The sequence below is a fragment of the Microtus oregoni genome, unplaced genomic scaffold (genome assembly GCF_018167655.1).
Source record: "Microtus oregoni isolate MIOR12 unplaced genomic scaffold, Mior012 000002F_ref0000024, whole genome shotgun sequence".
NCBI lineage: Eukaryota > Metazoa > Chordata > Mammalia > Rodentia > Cricetidae > Microtus > Microtus oregoni.
Genome location: NW_024543061.1, coordinates 61472348 through 61492244, shown reverse-complemented (window position 1 = coordinate 61492244; position 19897 = coordinate 61472348). Strand labels below are relative to the sequence as shown.

Genomic DNA, 19897 nt, shown 5'->3' with positions numbered 1-19897 from the left:
GGGTGTATACTTTCAATGCCAGCGCTTGGGAGGCAGAAGGTGGTGTCAGAGTACACGTGTCCAGCCTGGTCTATATAACACAGACACCTAAAAAACAAAACCCCAAACCAAAAACAACAAAAAACAAACAACAACAAAAGTCTAAAAAGAACAAAGAACAGAAAAGTTTTAATTAAAAAACAGAAGCCTATTCAAAGAGGTAGTAGTAAAACATAATATATGAGTCATACTTTAAAGCATCCTTTCTTAATCAGACTGAGGTTCTATTCAGGGTATTAATTCTAATTTGGCTATACTATAGGGCCTTTCACATATAGTTATAACCCCACTCCCAAGATCAAAACAAACAAACAAAAAAAAAAAAAACCCTTGTGATTATATCTAATTGAAAGCTAGAAAATCTTTGAAAATGCTGAAGGAAGACACAAAAAGACTCACTGGCACACCATGCTCCATGAGCACATTTGGGTTCATGATGGTTACTAACTGATGTAGGAGATCAGGCTGTGATTCAAATAACTCAGGGGCCAGCTCCCTCATCACCTCCTCCAGTTGTTCTGCAGCATGAGATGGTACACCATACCATGTCTTTGGCTCGCCCCTAACAAAAGAAATAACTGTTTAGCTAGGCAGAACATGGTACCACTGAAGCCAGGGTCTTTCATTCAAATCCATTATAATTAACATTGTCATTCATATTCCTGGCCATAGGTTATATGACCAGAATCCTGGCAACCATCCCATAAATATATGCTACTATTAATAACAGGAAATAAGGCAAGAATATATGGAAAAATAAGATACACACTCACTGCCATTGGGAAAATAACCCAAAGTACATGCATAGGGAATTAATTAGTAAAAGTACCTTTTGAACAGAAACTATATTACATGGAAATCACTGTTCAAAAGGATATAGACTCGATGCCTTGATTCCCAGAACATGAGTCTTTCCAATTACCATCACCATGGTTAAAGCAAAAAGAATACACATAAATAGCTTAAGTTCAATTTTCCTATTCATGTAAATAAGCTAATACTACAAACTGCTCAAACTTTAAATATAGTTGGCAACAAAAAGACAAAATCCCAGCATCATTATCTATTATATTTTAATGGATTAGAGTTCATTCTGAATACTAAAAAGTTATAAACTTAGGAAGTAGTGGTGACTAGTTTTAGAAAAACATGACACAAGTTATTTTGGAAGAGGGAACCTAAATTAGGAAAACGCCCCCACCAGACTGACTAGTGGGCAAGCCTGTGGTAATTTTCTTGACTAATGACTAATGTAGGAGGGCATAGGCCAGCAGTCCTAGATACTGTAAAATAGCAAGCTGAGTAGCCACGTGGAAGCCAGTAAGGACTACTTCTCTATGACCTCTGAATAAGTTGCTGCCTCTAGATTTCTGCCCTGACTTCCTTGGATGGCCAACTACAAGCTGTAGGATGAAATAAATCCTTTCCTCCCCAAGTTGCTTTAAATCATAGTGTTTTATTACAGCAAAAGAAACACTGAGACAAAAATGGATTTAATTAATCAGGCTATAATCTCAAAATGACTATATTTCCTAATTCTCATACTTCAGAATATTTTAGTAAATCCCTATAGGATTTACTGTAATGAGAAGAATGTTTGAGGCTGGAGACTAGAGAGATTGTTGAGCTGTTGAGAGAGAGAGCATTTGTTGCTCCTGCAAGAATACCCAGGGTCAGTTCACAACTCTGTAATTCCAGTTCCAGGAGATCTAAGGCACTCTTTTGGCCTCCACAAGCACCTTTATTCATGCGGCACACACACGCACGCACGGACACTCGAGTACTATCATATACATACACATAAATAGAATAAATCTTTAAAAAGTAGCATCTTGGGGCTGGAGAGATGGCTCAGCGGTTAAGAGCATTGCCTGTTCTTCCAAAGGTCCTGAGTTCAATTCCCAGCAACCACATGGTGGCTCACAACCATCTGTAATGAGGTCTGGTGCCCTCTTCTGGCCTTCAGGCATACACACAGAAAGAATATTGCATACATAATAGATAAATAAATAAATAAATATTTTTAAAAAAAGAGGCATCTTAAAAATACATTTTGTTTGTGCTGGTAAATCAAACAGCTCCTAATCATATATGACCATTAAGCACTCAAAATGTGGCTACTCCAACCGAGGTAGTAATTTCCAATTTCACTTACTCTTACTAATATTAAAAATGAAGGCTCATATATATGCAAAAGACAAAAAAGGCAGCAAGTGGGGCTGGAGAGATGGCTCAGTGGTTAAGAGCATTGCCTGCTCTTCCAAAGGTCCTGAGTTCAATTCCCAGCAACCACATGGTGGCTCACAACCATCTGTAAAGAGGTCTGGCGCCCTCTTCTGGCATACAGACAGAATATTGTATACATAATAAATAAATAAATTATACATAATAAATATTAAAAAAAAAAAAGAAATATGGGTTAATTAAAAAAAAAGGCAGCAAGTTAAGGAACTAAGTGAATGAAAATCTTTGAGAGACAAAAAAATAAATAAATCAGCAAATGAATTTATTTACTGAATATTTCATCTTAGGCATTTTTAGAGGAAATGTTACTCAAATGAAAAATGTTTCAAGTTCCAAAATACCAAATCAAATCTTTCAACTATAAGATTAAATGTCCCATTCTGCCTGTCAAGAAGTATTAAAACTGGGGGAATGAGGATGCCTAAGTGACTAAAATTACTTACTGCTCTTTCAGAGGACCCAGGTTCAGTTCCAAGCACACACATGGAAGCTCACAACTACCCAAAACTCCAGTTCCAGGTGATGTAATGCACTCTTTTGACCTCCACAGGCTTAAAACACACATGTGGTACACAGACACGCACTCAGACACAGGCACATATACTCACATAAAATATAAATTTATATATATATATATATATATATATATATATATATATATATATATATATATAAATTTGGGAGGGATATACCTCAGAACTTCAACACTACTGTGAACAAGGCCTTTTAATCCCTAACATGCAAAATAAAAATCATCATTAATTATTTTCTCATATAGTACATAAGCATCATTTAATTTAAAACTCGGGGCTAGAAAGATGGCTCAGTAGTTAAGAGTACTAGCTGCTCTTTCAGAGTATCTGAGTTAAATTCTCTGAACCAACGCTGCACCTCAGAACTATCTACAACTCTGGTTCCAGAAGATCCAGTACCCTCTTCTGGTCTCTATGGCACTGCACACACATGGTTACATAGACACACATGTAGGTGAAACACCTATACACATAAAATAAAAAATAACAAATAACATCTCAAAAAACAAACTAAAAAACCCACTCTAGGCTTGGGTAATTACACATTCTTTCAAAGAGAAGATGGTCCAAGACAACTCCCCTCCCCTCCTCAATATACTATCTTGCTTTTAAGTAAAGAAAGCTTTTGAAACCAGTTCTCTCTACTATATCAGCGAATATTATTACATCTTAAAAATAAAATACCAGACATAGTGTGGTGAAACATTCCTATAATTCTAGCACTCTGGAACTCGCACAATCAGGAAATCCAGAGGCTCAAACTGAGCTACACCTAAATTTGAGAACAGCTTAACTAAAAATTAAACAGCAGCAACAACAACAAAAATCAGGGCTCAGGATATATATATATGGTAGATCAAGTACTTGGCACATGAGTCTCTGGATTTAATTTCTAATACCAACCCGCTCTCGAAAACAGTGACTAAGTACGTATGGTACAATACGATGGGACATACCAATGCAAGTAGTTAATGGAATAGCTCCAGTGATCTTCAATATGCCAGCAAAAAGAAGAAAAACACATCCCCACATACAGCCATGGCACCTTCATACCAGAAATGTCCACATTAATATGTGCAAGAACAGATTGCTCCAGAACAGGCATGTTATTCAAATTCCAACCAGAAAGTGCATATTCCTATAAAAGGAAAAAAAAAAGTTAAATGAAAAATCAGAGTTTACAAATGCTAAACAAAGCCGGGCAGTGGTGGCGCACGCCTTTAATCCCAGCACTCGGGAGGCAGAGGCAGGTGGATCTCTGTGAGTTCGAGACCAGCCTGGTCTACAGAGCTAGTTCCAGGACAGGCTCCAAAGCCACAGAGAAACCCTGTCTCGAAAATCCAAAAATCAAAAAACAAATGCTAAACAAAAAAATTTTTGTTTTGTTTTTTTCAAGACAGGGTTTCTCTGTGTAGCTTTGAAGCCTGTCCTGGAACTTGCTTTCTACACCAGGCTGGCCTCCAACTTACTGAAATCTGCCTAACTCTGCCTCCTGAGTGCTGGGATTAAAGGTGTGCACCATCAAACCCAGTCTGCTAAATGAGAATATTTCTAAAAAGGCAAATATTTCATTATATGTGTATACAATGCATACAATGTGTTCTTTGTAACCCACAATAAATCTACAACTCATCTATTAATCTAACTAATGTACCTAAAACTAATTTAATAGTTGGTATCTAAATATCTACACAAACTTTTTTAGGTTCTACTGACATTTCCCTTTATTTCACATATTTCTAGTTTAGTCTGAAACATGAACAAAGTTCTAGTAAAACAGTGCATTCCATGTGAGCAGATTGCTTTTCTATTTCCATTGTACACCCAGCAGCACAACTTCCCAGAATAACTGCAGTATATAAATCACAGTGCTAGACAGTGCAGACAGTATATATAACCTGAATTTTCAGCAATATGTTAAGTTGTAATAATGCAGAAAGTCATTATACCACCTTCCTTCACCAGAAATACATTAGGAAAAACTGGATAAAATTTAAGATTAACAAAGAAACTTATAGGACTGGAGCAATAGCTCAGCAGTTAAGTATACCGGCTGCTCCAGAGGATCGGGTTCAATTCCCAGCACCCACAAGGCAGTACACAGCTGTCTGCAACTCCAGTTCCAGGGGATCCAACACCCTCACACAGACATGAATGCAGATAAAAAAATAAAATAAAAAACGAAAACACACAAAAGAAATTTATTTCATTGATGAACTTGAAAAACATGAAAATTCCCAGTTTTCAGAGACAGAGAGAGACAGGCAAATCTTTGTGAGTTCAATGCAAGCCTAGTCAGTACAGGGAGACCTAGACCATCCAAAGCTATATAGAGACCTGCCCCCCCCCCCCAAAAAAAGATAAAAAACTCTTGAGTGAAATGGCACATGCCTATAATTCCAGCACTTGGGAAGCTGAGGCGAGGCAAGAGGATCACAAGTTCAAAGCCAAACCAAAAAATAAAAAAATCGCAAACTAAAACTAAGTGGGTAAATTATCCATCAGAAAACTTGTCAGTAGCAAGACAAATATCAAGAAGTTACATATAAAACAACATAAAGAATAGAAACCAGTATGTGCAGCAGTACATGCCTATAATTCCAGCAAACAGCACAGGCAGGATGATTAACTAATCGTATCTATATGGTATGTTTTAAGTCATCCAGGAGTACAAAGACTCTGGCTCCAAATAGAATTTTAAGTGAAAATTAAAAATCAAAGGGGATAGAATATCAAAGTCCTACATACATTTAATTAAGAAGAAATCTCTTTGAGAAATATCCAAGAAAATGGACAGTAACACCCATACACCAGAAGCAGGAGGGATCCTGAGGTTGAGGAACTAGAAAATGGTGAGAAGGGCAAGAGAGAATAAGACACTTCTCCAGCTCTGGAATAAAATTTTTAATCTGCTAAGAATAAAAAATAAAATACAAAATGAAAGAAAAAAAGAAATTGGTGGCCAGGTGTGGTGGTACATGCCTTTTGTTTTTAAATGATTTACTTGTATTGGTGTTTGCCTTCATGTGCGTGTCTGTATAACAATGTTGGATCCCCTGGAACTGAATAAATTACAGACAGGTGTGAGCTGCTAAATGCGTGCTAGGAATTGAACCCAAATCTCCTGGAAGAGCGGCCAGTCTCTTAACCACTGAGCAATTTCTCCAGGCCCTGGCTCATGCCTTTAATCCCAGCAGTTGGGAGGCAGAAGTTAAGTGAATCTCTGAGGACAGCTTGGTCTACAGAGAGGATTCCAGGATGACCAGGGCTACTCAGAGAAACCTGTCTTGAAAAACAACAAATAAAAACAAAAACAAACAAAAAAGAAATTGGAAAGGGACACTATTCACTATGTTTCTATGGTTAACTAGCCAGTTAATGAGGCAAAAGAAAAAAATAACAAACCTACCCAAGGAGAAAGGTCTACAAAAAGTTACAATATTTTATCTTCAGGAGCCAATGAAGAGTAATAAATATGGGTTTGAGGTACAGAAAAAAATCATGGAAAAGTAAAGACTGGAACTGAGTTTTTAAGGATATATACAGCTTGAATAAAGGACTAGAGGCATTATTTAGTGTTTTTTTTTAATTATTTATTTATTATGTATACAATATTCTGTGTGTATGCCTGCAGGCCAGAAGAGGGCACGAGACCCCATTGCAGATGGTTGTGAGCCACTATGTGGTTGCTGGGAATTGAACTCAGGACCTTTGGAAGAGCAGGCAATGCTCTTAACCTCTGAGCCATCTCTCCAGCCCCTATTTAGTGGTTTAAACAAATACTTAGTATACACAAGACTCTGGCTTCCATCCTTAACATAAAAAAAAAAACAACTGGTTTTTTTTTTCCCACTTACCATTCTGTGAAAGAAAAAGACATTGTGTGCATCACACAAAGTAATGATGTAATCACATCACTTGAGAAAGAAGGAAGAGGATCTAGAACAGTGGTTCTCACCCTTCCTAGTGCTGTGATCCTTTAATACAGCCCCTCACGTTGACAAGGAAGCATTCTTAACCACGAGTCATCTCTCTAGTCTACTTTCTAAACAGAAAGAGCTAGGCAAAAACTTCAAAGTAGGGCCAGTGAGATGACTGTGTGGAGGTACCTGCTGCTAACCCTGACAACCTGAATTAGATCCTTGAAATTCACTCTACAGAAGGAGAGAAGTGACTCTCATAAATTGTCTTTTGACTGCCCCACACCATCCTCCAGCATGTGGCACACACACAAATACAAAACAAAATGTTTTTTATTTTGTTTTTCCTGGAACTCACTATGTAGACAAGGCTGTCCTCAGGAAGATCTGTATACCTCTGCTTCCTGAGTGTAACAATTTTTTAAAAACTTTCCTTCAGTGGTGGTAGTGCATGCCTTTAATCCCAGCAACTGGGAGAGGGCAGGTGGATCTCAGTGAGTTCAAGGCCAGCCTGTTCTACAAAGCAAATTCCAGGACAGGCTCCAAAGCTACACTATAGTAGCCCACAAGTAACTCAGTTTCCATCTAGAGTCAGTTATGGCTGTGAAGTCATGTGAACTCGCTTGCCTGAACTGCTCACTCCAGTATCTGGTTAGATACTGACTATGCTGTGCTTTGTTCTTCTTTTGTATATAAGTAGGTTCTGAAATAAACACATGGCTGTCTAGAGTAAGTCCCCCAAATCTATCCTGTGTTTTCTGCCTCAACTTCTCTCTATCTAACATTTCTTTAGCTTCAGCACCCCCTTTCCAGATACCCTGGGCTGACTTTGTTGGAGTAGGCTCAGCCACTACAGAGAAACCCTGTCTCCAAACCCACCCCCACCAAACAATTTTCAAACTAGATTAAAATTTTACCTAAATTAGCTTTAAAATTTAGAGATAAAATAATTTTTCAAAGATATTTTGAATCTGCTTTGCTATGATAGTCTCAGTATATATGTAGCTCACACTTAACTACTCACTACTCTACTACCTCAGTTTCTACAGTACTGGGATTATAGGCATGTACACTCATGGCCAGTTCAAAATCACTGTTTATAAAATTAAAAGATTGTGTTGTCTAAATCCTACATATATCATATTTTAAACTGGCATGGTCTCTCAAGATTAGAGAAATAATGCTTTCTATGAAAATGCAACATTAGCTTCAGAGTAAGAAGTTACAGAACAGTATCCACACCTCTTCTTCTGGCAACATCTTTCTCTGACCATCCTTTACAGGAAATCCACTTCCAAAATCTTTTGAAGAAATATCAGCTCCATACTCTACAATAACATCTTCTTCAATACTACTTACTAGCCGCCAGAATTCCTTTTCTACTAGTTCTGTAGGAACCATCTAAAAAAAAAAAACAAAAAAAACCACAAAGGGGATAGATAATTAACTCATTGTAACTATAATCCCTTAAAACATAATATACAGTCCAACTGAACAAAAAACATGATAAAAGCAAACAAATCACAACATTTCCAGACCAGAATTACATTTCTCCACTGAGAAAAGGAAAAAGCTTAAAATAACTAAAGATAACTAAAATTTAAACATCAAGATGCTTTTCATACCAGTTGTGGTAGAAACACCGTTAATCCCAGCACCAGGAGGCAAAGGCAGGTGGATCTCTATAAATTCCAGGCCAGCCTGGTCTACATAGTGAGTTCCAGGTCATCAGGGCTACATAGTGAGACCCCCATCTCAAAAACAACAAAAAATCCAAACCAAACAAAAGAGAGTAAAATTAACAGAACAGATTATCAGGTTCCTAATTTTAAGATTTGGTGTTCTCTAACCATTTTTATATTGTTCCTAATTTCTATAAAATCTGACAGGAAAAAAGAAAATCTTTGTTTCTCTCTAAATCAATGTAAATGACAGCTACTCACATGGACTGGCATATTGAAATAATCAGATTTAAAATTATCCGCCATCTCGCCAAAGCTTTGAAGTGTATATTCTCTTACTGCTTGCTCAAATCCAAAGGCTTCTCGAGGTTTATTACATTCCTGGGGGGAAAAGGATATCTGAGGTAAACTTACTGAAATTGAAAAAGAAAGCATTAAAACCCTCAAATAGCAACAAGAGATATGGATGTTAGCTCAGTAGTATAATGCTCTCAGGTTCTGGGTTCAATATCAATACAATAAATAAATGTCACAAATATGGCTTTTCTTGATCATTTCTCTAGTTGAAACAAATCTATAATCACCCTTTATACAACAAAACAAGTATTAGTTATTTACAACACATTAGCTACTTGAAACTTGCCTCTCAACTGCACGTTCACTCTTCCAAGATACTGATTAGGTACTGGAGCTAGTATTATGCTTTGCTTCCTAGACAAATTCCAAGAGGAATACTAACTTGGAATCAAACAAAAGAATGCTGATTCTTAGCATCCATAAAGTCAACAAATACAAAGGAAAGAAAGGCTTGTACAATAGGATATCCACTGAACTGTTAGGCTATGGTTTCTTCACACTAGTCACCAGAAATTCAAATAAGTCTTCTAGTAACGAGTAATTAAAACTTCTGACTAGGTATTGCAAACATTCCTTCTATTCAGAGATCTATCATGACATTTTTGTTAAAATAAACACAGAGAAGCTGGGTGGCGGTGGTGTGTGCCTTTAATCCCAGTGCTCAGGAGGCAGAGAGAGGCAGACCTCTGTGAGTTCAAGGCCAGCCTGGTCTACACAAGAGCTAGTTCCAGGATAGGCTCCAAAGCAACGCAGAGAAACCCTGTCTCAAAAAAACAAATACATACATACAGACAGACAGACAAGGCATTTCCTAACAACATCACTATCTTTCAGTAAGGCCAGACATGATGGAGCATGTCTGTAATTCCAGCACTCAGGGAGGAGGAGCAAGAGGATCATAAGTTCCAGGTCAGTGAGGACTATCTGGAAGACCTTGTTGAGGAAAAAGAAAGAGAAGGGAAGAGACAGAGTGAAGGAAAAACAAAGATTAAAAATAAAAGTACAATCAAGTCAAATTTCCACAAGCTAAAAAAACAACATCCATTTATTTATAATGGATGTATAAATATCAAATTTTAGAGTTTCATGTCTAACTGTAGCTTTAATTAAAAAAAAAAAAATCCATGGGGCTGGAGTTAAGAGTACCAGCTGTTTGAGCCTAGAGAGATGGCTCAGCAGTTAAGAGCACTGGCTGCTTTTCCAGAGATCCTGAATTCAATTCCCAGCAAGCACATGGTGGCTCACAACCATCCATAATGAGATCTGATGCCCTCTTCTGGCCTGCAAGCATACATGCAGATAGAGCACTGTATACACAAAAATAAATCTTTAAAAAAGATAAAAGAGTACTAGCTGCTCTTCCAGAAGACCTGGATTTATTTCCCAAAACCCACAAGGGACCTCACAATCATCTGTAAGTCCAGTTCAGAAGATCTGTGATGGTCGGCGTGAGAAACATTTCACAAAACCTCAGGCAATTAAATGCTTGGTCCCCAGTTGGTAGGATGGTTTGGGGACACTTAGGAAGTATGACTTTCTTTCACTGGAGGCAGGCTTTTAGAGTTTAAACACTTGTCTCATTTACTTCATTATCATTTCTTGAAGTTTGTGGGTCAATGTGTGAATACTCAGCATTCTTCCTATAGCCATGCCTGCTGCTTTGCTGCATATTTCTCTGCCATGACAGACTCGTATCCATCAGAACAATAGTCTAAGTAAACTTTCTTTTGCAAACTCCCTTTGTCATGATGTTTCACCACAGTAATAAAAAAGTAACTGACAACTTGAGGCGATGCCCTCTTCTAACCTCCCCAGATACCAGGCATGCATGTGGTATAAAGATGTAAGTGCAGGCAAAATCCCTACACACAAAAGAATTAAAACATCTCTAACTTATCTTAATTTTTATTCTAGAAATATAAATAGGGAGGCTGACTGAAGAGGATTCCACTGTAGTAGTCAAGGCCAAACTGAAACACAGCTTAAGACCGTCTCTTACAAAACAAACAATGGGGCTGAAGAGATGGCTCGGCAGCGGTTAAGAGCACTGATTACTCTACTGGAGAACCTGGGTTCAGTTCCCAGCAACCATGTGGCAGCTTGCACTGTCTATAACTCCAGTTCCAAGAGACCCTAAACCCATGGCAAAACACTATGCACATAAAATAGAATTCAAAGAAAAAAATTCTGTTATACCAAATGGTATTTTATATATACACAAAGCTTTGTGTGTAAAATATCACTTTGCAAATACACAAAGCTTTGTGTATAAGATTACATACATATTATCACAGAAGATGAGTTTTACTTCAGTAATTTGATGTTTCGTTATACAATTTCAGAAGATTCTTTATTTCATATTTGTGGTTTTGTTAACAAATACACAAAGATTTGATAATCACTTTGTAAGTATTTGCTAATTTTTGATTTTAAGAACTGATTTTGAGCAAGATGGTATTGGTGCACACCTTTAATCCCAGCACTCAGGAAGCAGAGGAAGGTGGATCTCTAAATTCCAGGCCAGCCTGGTTATTTTATGAAAGTGGTTACTACATCAGGGACTACTTAAATATAATGCTAATCCCTGTTTCAAGTCTAGGAAATAAATACCATATATCTAAAAGGTGAATAACTTCAAGTAAACTAAGGGCCTTGGTAATTTAATTTTTAAAGTTTTATGTATACAGGTATTTTGTCTATATACTATGTGCATGCCTCATACCCAAGAAGAACAGAAAGGGTGTTGGATTCTCTGTAATTAGAATTACAAATGGTTGTGAGCTATTATGTAGGTTTTGAGAATCAAACCTGAGTCCTTAGGAAAAGCAGTAAATGATGAGCCATCTCTATCTCCTTTTATTCCTGCTTAGTTCTATTCACATTTTAACTGTTACCATTTATAGAGTGAAATAATTTACAATTTAAAAATCTTACATAACTAAAACAATAAAATTATCCAACCAATAGCCACAGAAGGAAAAAAAATTAAGACAAGCTGCCGCAAATACAGTTGTTATACAGTAATTCAAAATAGCTCTTTAAAAAATCCTGGAGATTTTTCAGCAATAATAAACAAGAGACTGGGATAAGCTTTTGAGAATATCTTTACATTACATGCATGGATTACTATCTTCAGTTTTTTGTTTTGTTTTCTATCTTTAGTTTTAAATGGATCTATAACGTTAAGTTTGTACCTCAGCAACACATTTAGGACACCTCCAGTCTCCTTTGGGCACATCAGGTAGTGGTGGAAGTAGACAAAACGTATGATAGCTGTCATCACATCCATCACACAAAAGCAATTTATCCTCATTGTTTCCCCGGCCACAAAACATACAAACATAGAGATCAACCTATAAAAAGAAATAAAAATAAGTATATTTTCTATACTATATTGCATTTTTTCTCATGAACTACTCCTTAATTAAAAAATATATAACATACACTAAAAATTAAACATAGCTTAATCCTAAAAATCTACTTCAAACAATTTTCCCCAGAACTTCTAGAGGAAATTAACAAAAATATGAGCAGGTCCAAAGCCTAGCCTAGCGGTGATGACACATGCTTACATGCTTTTAATCCCAGCACTCAGGAGACAGAGGCATGGATCTCTGAGTTTGAGGCCAACCTGGTCTACAAGACAACTTTCAGGACAGCCAGAGCTACACAGAGAAACACTGACTCAAAAAAAACAAAAAACACAAAGGAGGAGTCAGAATCAAGAAACACTATAATCTAGGGAATAGAAAATAAGTTTATATTTCAAAAGTATCATTCATTCTCCGTACAAATACTATAAAACAGAATGAAGAGCACTGACTTCTCTTTCTGAGGACCCAGGTCAATTCACAACACCCAAATGGCAGCTCACAACTGTCTGTAACTCCAGTTCCAGGGGATCTGACATCTGCACACAGGCATATGAACAGGCAAAACACCACTGCACATAAAATAAAAATCCATCCATCCATTCTTGGAATCCGCTAGGGTTATCCAACCACCAGAGATGCTTAAATCCCTTACATAAAATGGCTTAATATTTGCCTCCCTCAGAGCAAGTTCATCCCTAGATTCTATTAATTTTATATAAATGCTTTTGAAGTTGCCACACTATGTTGTTTAGTAAATAATGCCAAGGGGGAAAAAAACAAAAAACAAAAACGGTTATGGTGGGCTGGCTGATGCAAGCCTGTGATCCCAGCACCCAAGAGGTTAAGGCAGATTGAGGTCATGTTTAAGGCCACTTGGGCTTCACATTGAGTTCTAGGCCAGTCTGGGCTACATAGCCAGAACCTGCCTCATTTTTTTTTTTTAAATAAAAGGATTGCAAGCAAAGAAAAAAGTTCTACATTGCTTAGCACAGAAACAATTTATTACAATCTTTTAATGTGCATGGGTTTTTTTTTTGTTGTTGTTGGTTTTCTTGCTGTGCACCATGTGCATGCCTGATGCTTTCAGAGGCCAAAGGCGAGAAGAGGGGATCAGATCCCATGCAACTGGAATTACAGACAGTTGTGAGCTGCCAAGTGGGTGCTGGGAGTCAAACTCAGGTTTTCTGGAAGAGCACCCAGTGTACTTAACCACTAAACTTCTTCCCAGCTCCAGAAATAATTTTTTAAAAGTTTTCAATCTATATTTGGTTGAACCCATGAAGGTAGAACCTGAAGATATAAAAGGCTAACTATATACAGATTTATATAATTTCTTTAACTCAGTTACCCACAGGCATATGATTTAAGGGAGTGTACACAAGACAAAGCAAAGCTAACATATAAACCAAAACTCCAACCTTGAGATTTGCCACAAAGTCTTCTAATCAAATAAACTAACTGAATACAACATATCAAGACAAGCCAAGATAAAAAATACATTCTTTCCCTCCTGACAGATACCAAAGCACTTACAAAGTTAACAGAGAGAGTTCCTTTCCGTTGTCTCATTTGTATGTTAAATGCATCTGATCTGTTGGTAGCTTTTCGTCTTCGGGTGACCTCATCTTGAAATAAAAAGTTATATAATAAAAGTAAAAACTAAAGATGAGTGCTTACTATGAACCACACACTATTTAAAATTATTTAAATTAGATAAAGTCTCACAACATTTTGAGGTAGAATATTATTCCCTGCAGCTGAAGATAAAAAACTTAAGGTATAGAGAAATTAGGTAACTTGTTCAAGATCATATAACCAGTATATAGCAGATTTGGGATTCTAATCTAGACAAATCCAGGGAATTAAACCTTCAATGACTGCTTGCATGCAGTACTTACTACATACTGTCTATATGTATGCTTTAGAGGGGCTCTCAAGTTAGTCAGAGCTTTTTCTTTAAGACCACCATAGACAAAACAATAACTGTAAGAATGGCATAAGGTCAGGAATGGTGTGCACACCTTTAATTCCAGCACAAGGCAGAGGCAGGGGGTCTCTGTGAGTTCAAGGTCAGCCTGGTGTACAAGAGCTAGTTCCAGGACAGGATCCAAAGCTAGGGAGAAACCCTGCCTTGAAAAACCAAAAAGCATGTCTGGTAAGTATTATTACACTGATTGTATGTTGTTTTTCATTTTTGTAGTACTAGATTAATTTTGTATATGATTGATAGGCAAATATTCTACCATTGAGCTATATACTTCTAGCTTTTCTTAATGCTACTTTGGCTCTTCAAATTGCCCAGATTGGCCAGAAACTCACTCTGTAGTCCAGGCAAGCCTCAAATCTCTATTCTCCTGTCTCAGCCTTCTGAGTAGCTGGAATTGCAATAAAAGTATGTCACCAGGCCTGGTTTTCCCCAAAGTTTTGAGAGTGGAACAATATTATCTGGTCCCTTACATTTCAGGCAACTCATATTATATAAATTATACATCTCATAAATGCAAAATGTGACTTTAATATCTCATTCAATCTTTATAGTCAAAAATATCCAGCCTATTGTTCATTAAAACAAGTTTTTGAATTAATGTGTTATATAAGAATAGTACAACTTAATTTGTGCATCAATAACTCTACTCACAAAAGTTTCTAATATGGTGCTAAATTAGGCTCTTCAAAGAAAATTTATTTCAATAATATGTAGAGGACAAATTATTTAAAAAACTTAAATGATGGTCAGAACTTAAAATTATAACTCTTCTCGGTATGTTTTCATACTAAAAATCTGAGAATCCCTTTAAATGTAACAGCTTTTAGAATACTATGTGACAACCAGTAATCATTGCTGAAACTTAACTAGCCTTTAGACGCTAAATAAAATTATCATGTTGTATGTTAAGACATGGAGAACAAGCTTCTAAAAGCCAAAAAATGCAATGTACTATTTCTTACACATTAAATTTAATATTTCTACCATTAAAAAAGCCAGTCTGCCTATACACCCTGTAGTAAAATTCCCAGCACAGAGTGGAATAAAGTATCACTTGAACCCTTTAACAATCGTGCCATTGCACTTCATTTTATGTGAGTAACAGAATTTACCTTCTTTATCTTTTGCTCCTACTGCCAGGCCCACAACCTTGGGTCCAGCCCCAAAAATCTGAAGTTTCTTCAGTTCCGTGTTCCTGTTTACTTCTCCAGAGTCTGACTAAAAAAAAAAAAAAAGGCATTAACATAATTACTCTGATTCACCTGAATCACACAATTAGTTTTCTTTAAAAGATAGGGTATTGGCCAGGTGGTGCACACACCTTTAATCCCAGCACTCAAGAGGCGGAGATAAGGCCGATCTCTGAGTTTAAGGCTAGCCTGGTCTACAGAGCTAGTTCAGGACAGCCAAGGCTATACAGAGAAACCCTGTCTCAGAGGGAGAAGGGAGGAAGGGAATGGGAATAAAAAGGAATAAGAGAAAAAGGAGAGAGATAGAGTCTTGCTTTTTCTTTTTTTTAAATCATCTAATACAATGATCCTCCAAAATTAAGGGGAAAACTGACTGACAAACTTGTGGATTTCGGGATTCTTCTGAGAGGGTGTCTCATTTTGTACTCTAGGCTGGCCTCAAACTTAAACTCTTGTCTTTCAATTGCTAGAAATACAAACATGAGCCACCGGGCTCAGCTTCTGATCTCCTAAATTTACTCACTGCCACCGTGATGACAGCTTAATCCAAAGCACCACGCAACATTGAAGATTCCTTTAAATTAAAATTCATCTATGTCTTATAGAAGATGTCCAATCAGTCCTGGTAGACAGTAATGGTTTTATGAAATGTGTTATTAATTTTGTTAAGGTGCACATATGGAGGTCAGAGGTCAACTTGCAGCACTTGCTTTTCTCCATTCACCATATGAGTACAGACAGGGTCCAAGGAACCAAACTTGGGTTATCAGCCTTGGTGGCATCTTTACCTGCTGAGCCATCTTTTTGACCCAACACTACTATTATTTTTTTTTTTTTGGTTTTTCGAGACAGGGTTTCTCTGTGGCTTTGGAGCCTGTCCTGGAACTAGCTCTGTAGACCAGGCTGGTCTCGAACTCACAGAGATCCGCCTGCCTCTGCCTCCCAAGTGCTGGGATTAAAGGCGTGCGCCACCATCTCCTGGCTAACACTACTGATTATTATGCAACAGAAAGTTCCACTTGTAATTCTGACATCTGTCTTTGATAAGCAGGTACTATACCCATCATAGGGAAAATTATGGCTCCCCTAAAACAGTCATGATAATACCTCCTGTTGGTAACAGCGTAACTAATGGTGGAAATGTTGAACAAGATTTAAACAATGACACATTAAGTTTCCAGGAAGTCTCTGGAAAAGATTCTTTTTTTTTTTTTTTCATTTCTAATAGGACAGAAAGCTCCTAGACTATTGAGATGATGCAGTGGAAAAAGGTACTTGCTGCCTGCCAAGACTCACAATCTCATCTCAATTTCCTGGATCCACATGGTGGAAGCAGAGAATGGACTGCTGACAGTTGTTCTCTGATCTCAACACAAGCACACAGCACAAGCGTATCTACACACACATACTCCTTTTCAAAAAAAGGAAACTCCTCCCAGGCATGGTATAACCCAGTAACTCCAGAACTTGGGAGACTGCGGCAAGGCAATTTTAAGGTAGCCTGGGCTACATAGCAAGTTCAAGGATAACAGGAGTTATTTGGGGGGGGGGGGGGGGAGAAAGCCAGGCGGTGGTGGCGCATGCCTTTAATCCCAGCACTTGGGAGGCAGAGGCAGGCGGATCTCTGTGAGTTCGAGACCAGCCTGGTCTACAAGAGCTAGTTCCAGGACAGGCTCCAAAGCCACAGAGAAACCCTGTCTCGAAAAACCAAAACCAAAAAAAAAAAAACAAAAACAAAAAACCGGGGGCGGGGAGAAAGAAAGAGTGTTGGAAAAATGGTTTTGCAGGTAAGGCTGCTCTTCTAGAGGATCCAACTTGAATTATAAGCAACCACATAATACCTCACAATCATCTGTAACTCAGTTTCAGGGGAACCAATGTCCTCCTCTGGCTTTGGTAGCTACCAGGCATGTTCATAGTATACAAACACATACGTAGGAAAATACTTATATACATAATAAAGTAAAAGAAAATTCTTCAAAGAGTAAATTCTGGCTCAGCAGATTAAAGGAACTTGTCACTGAGCCTGACAACTTGAATTTAATCCTCAAAACCCCCATGATGGAAGAAGCAGACCATTACCCACAGCCTCCACACAAGGATGAAACCAGAGTTTGGGTCCCTGGAGCAAAGTTACAGGTTCAGTGAAAGACCCAGTCCCAAAAATTAAGGAAGAAGGCCAGGCATGGTGGTTCACACCTTTAATCCCAGTACTTGGGAAGACATAAAGATCTCTATGAGTTGCAGGTTCACCAGGGACACACACTCATAGTCAGAATCTGTCTTAAAAAAAAAAAAAAATGGGGGGAGGCAATAGAGAAAGGCATCTGACACACTGACTTCTAGTCTCCACATACACACTGGAACACACATAAGTGTGCGCGCGCACACACACACACACACACACACACACACACACACGTGCGCGCGATCGGAGTGAAAGAGCTAGGGAAAGAGCAGGGAAGAGTTAACCAAAACTAAGCATAGATGAAAATGCCACATGGAAATTATTTTGTAAGTCAACTAAGAAAACTAAAAACAAATGAGTTTGAAGAAAGGTTTACTAAATGGGTGGATAATACAGCTCCCAGAAGCCTAAGTTATTAAACAAAAATCTTAATGCTGGTTGAAGGATATTGATCTGAGTAACATGTTGCCCAGAGAGGCCCCAGAGTTTCCCAAGACAATACAACCTCTTGCCTATACTTGAGCCTACACACATACACATATAAAAGCACAGAGAAACAGAAAAGCTTTGCAGAGAAAGGTTTTCTTAAAAAAATTTCTTTAAGGGCTGGAGAGATGGCTCAGAGGTTAAGAGCATTGCCTGCTCTTCCAAAGGTCCTGAGTTCAATTCCCAGCAACCACATGGTGGCTCACAACCATCTGTAATGACGTCTGGTGCCCTCTTCTGGCCTGCAGACATACACACAGACAGAATATTGTATACATAATAAATAAATATTTAAAAAAAATTTCTTTAAGTTTATAATTCTACATGTACATGGCATAGGGAAAGCTGAATCTGCATCTATAAAGTAACACAAACAGTTCTGGTAAAAACAGACCATGGTAGTCTAAGCCACAAATCAAGTCTACTGTTCTCCCAAGCCCTAACTCCAGTGTGACTATGTGGTGTCCCTTCCTGCATTGCAAGCAAGTACTGGAGAAGAAATTCAGTTTGTTATTTTTCACTATCTTGGAATACTATATAACTATGTCATTTGTTTCAAAATTTACTTATTTTTATTTTATGTGTGTGTGTGAGCATCTATGTAAGTGAAAATGTACATGACCAAGGAGGTTAAAAAAAAAAAAAGGATGTTGGAACTCCTGGAACTAGAGTTACATGTAGGTGCTGGAAGATGAACCCCATTCCTCTGCAAGAGCACCAAGTACTTAAACCATCTCTCCAGGCCTAAACACGTGCCATTAGTGCAGAGGGCACTAGATCCCTTGGGGCTAGTTAGCACGAGTCTTGCTCACTATACTTGGAAGCTGAAATTAAAACAATTCCAAGTCAGACAGACAACAATCTTCGGCAATATCTAGGTAGAAGACGGTTGTTATTGGAGGGAGAGGGAAGATGATCACACCTGAAGTAACAGCAGACTCAGGCTGAGAGTATGGGACAGTCAGTGGCTATTTCTTTGAGGATAAGCTGTAACATCTGTCAGTAAGTGTCATGTATTGTTTGAGCTCACTTCTGAGACACTAGCTCTGTAAACAGGATTCAGTCATCCATTTCAAATCCATATCCAATCACATTTGTCTCAGTGTTCTCTAAGGCCCTGTCTGGGATGGGCTGTCCCCCCAACTTTGTGACAATGACTGAAGAGAAATGCAAACACTCCAAGAGTAAATCAGATGTCCCTGAAAACTTTCAAGAGATATAACTATTATTATTCTGTAATATAAAAGTACCTAGAGTGGGAAAAAGCGCCCGGAATTTCAATATTAGAAGTTCATCCATGGAGAGAGAGCACAAAAAGGAACTCCATCTGATTGCCTCAACTTCTCTTGTCAGTTTCTCCTGGATGTTCTGAGTACCCAATTTGAGGATGCCATCTTTGTTGTTATTTGTTCTTTTCTTTGGAAGCCTTACCTGAGGGGACACTCCGCTTTGAAACCCTGGCTGGGTAGAAGCTGCTTTAATTAACAGTCAGCTTCTTCAAGATGTTAGTAAGTCCCCAATTTGCTATTTTTCTACTGGTATGCATACGTTTATTAGAAGCCTCACCTAAGCACCCACTATTCTGCTCTACTTGGGATTACATTGAGAACTCAATGGGGCTTCTCTAGTCAGCTCCTGATGGATTTGAGACTCACTTATTTGTGTTTCTGTATACATGTGTATGAAGGTCTCATGAGAGGCCATTAGAGAGCACTGCTGGGTCTTTTAGAACTGGAGTTACATTCATTTATCGAAGATGGGATTCAAACTTCAGCCCTCATGTTTGAGCAGCAACCACTCTTAACTGCTGGATGTTTTCAACACCCAAATTCATGATGTTTTGCTATCAATCTATTGCAGTTTGTTCTTGTATTTTGGTTTGTTCTACTCAATAAAC

The 19897-nt window shown here is 37.9% G+C and overlaps 1 protein-coding gene across 1 annotated transcript in view; it reads right to left on the bottom strand.

Annotated features, from left to right (window-relative positions):
* The window catches only part of Kdm5a (lysine demethylase 5A), an 83641-nt gene that overhangs the window by 49223 nt on the left and 14521 nt on the right, over positions 1-19897 (bottom strand). The window contains exons 6-12 of the mRNA XM_041679497.1: positions 15249-15354; positions 13683-13774; positions 11970-12128; positions 8680-8799; positions 7979-8137; positions 3773-3954; positions 439-601 (exon numbers count right to left, since the gene is read on the bottom strand). Of these exons, the coding sequence (XP_041535431.1) occupies positions 439-601; positions 3773-3954; positions 7979-8137; positions 8680-8799; positions 11970-12128; positions 13683-13774; positions 15249-15354 (981 nt within the window). The remainder of the gene's footprint in view (positions 1-438; positions 602-3772; positions 3955-7978; positions 8138-8679; positions 8800-11969; positions 12129-13682; positions 13775-15248; positions 15355-19897) is intronic.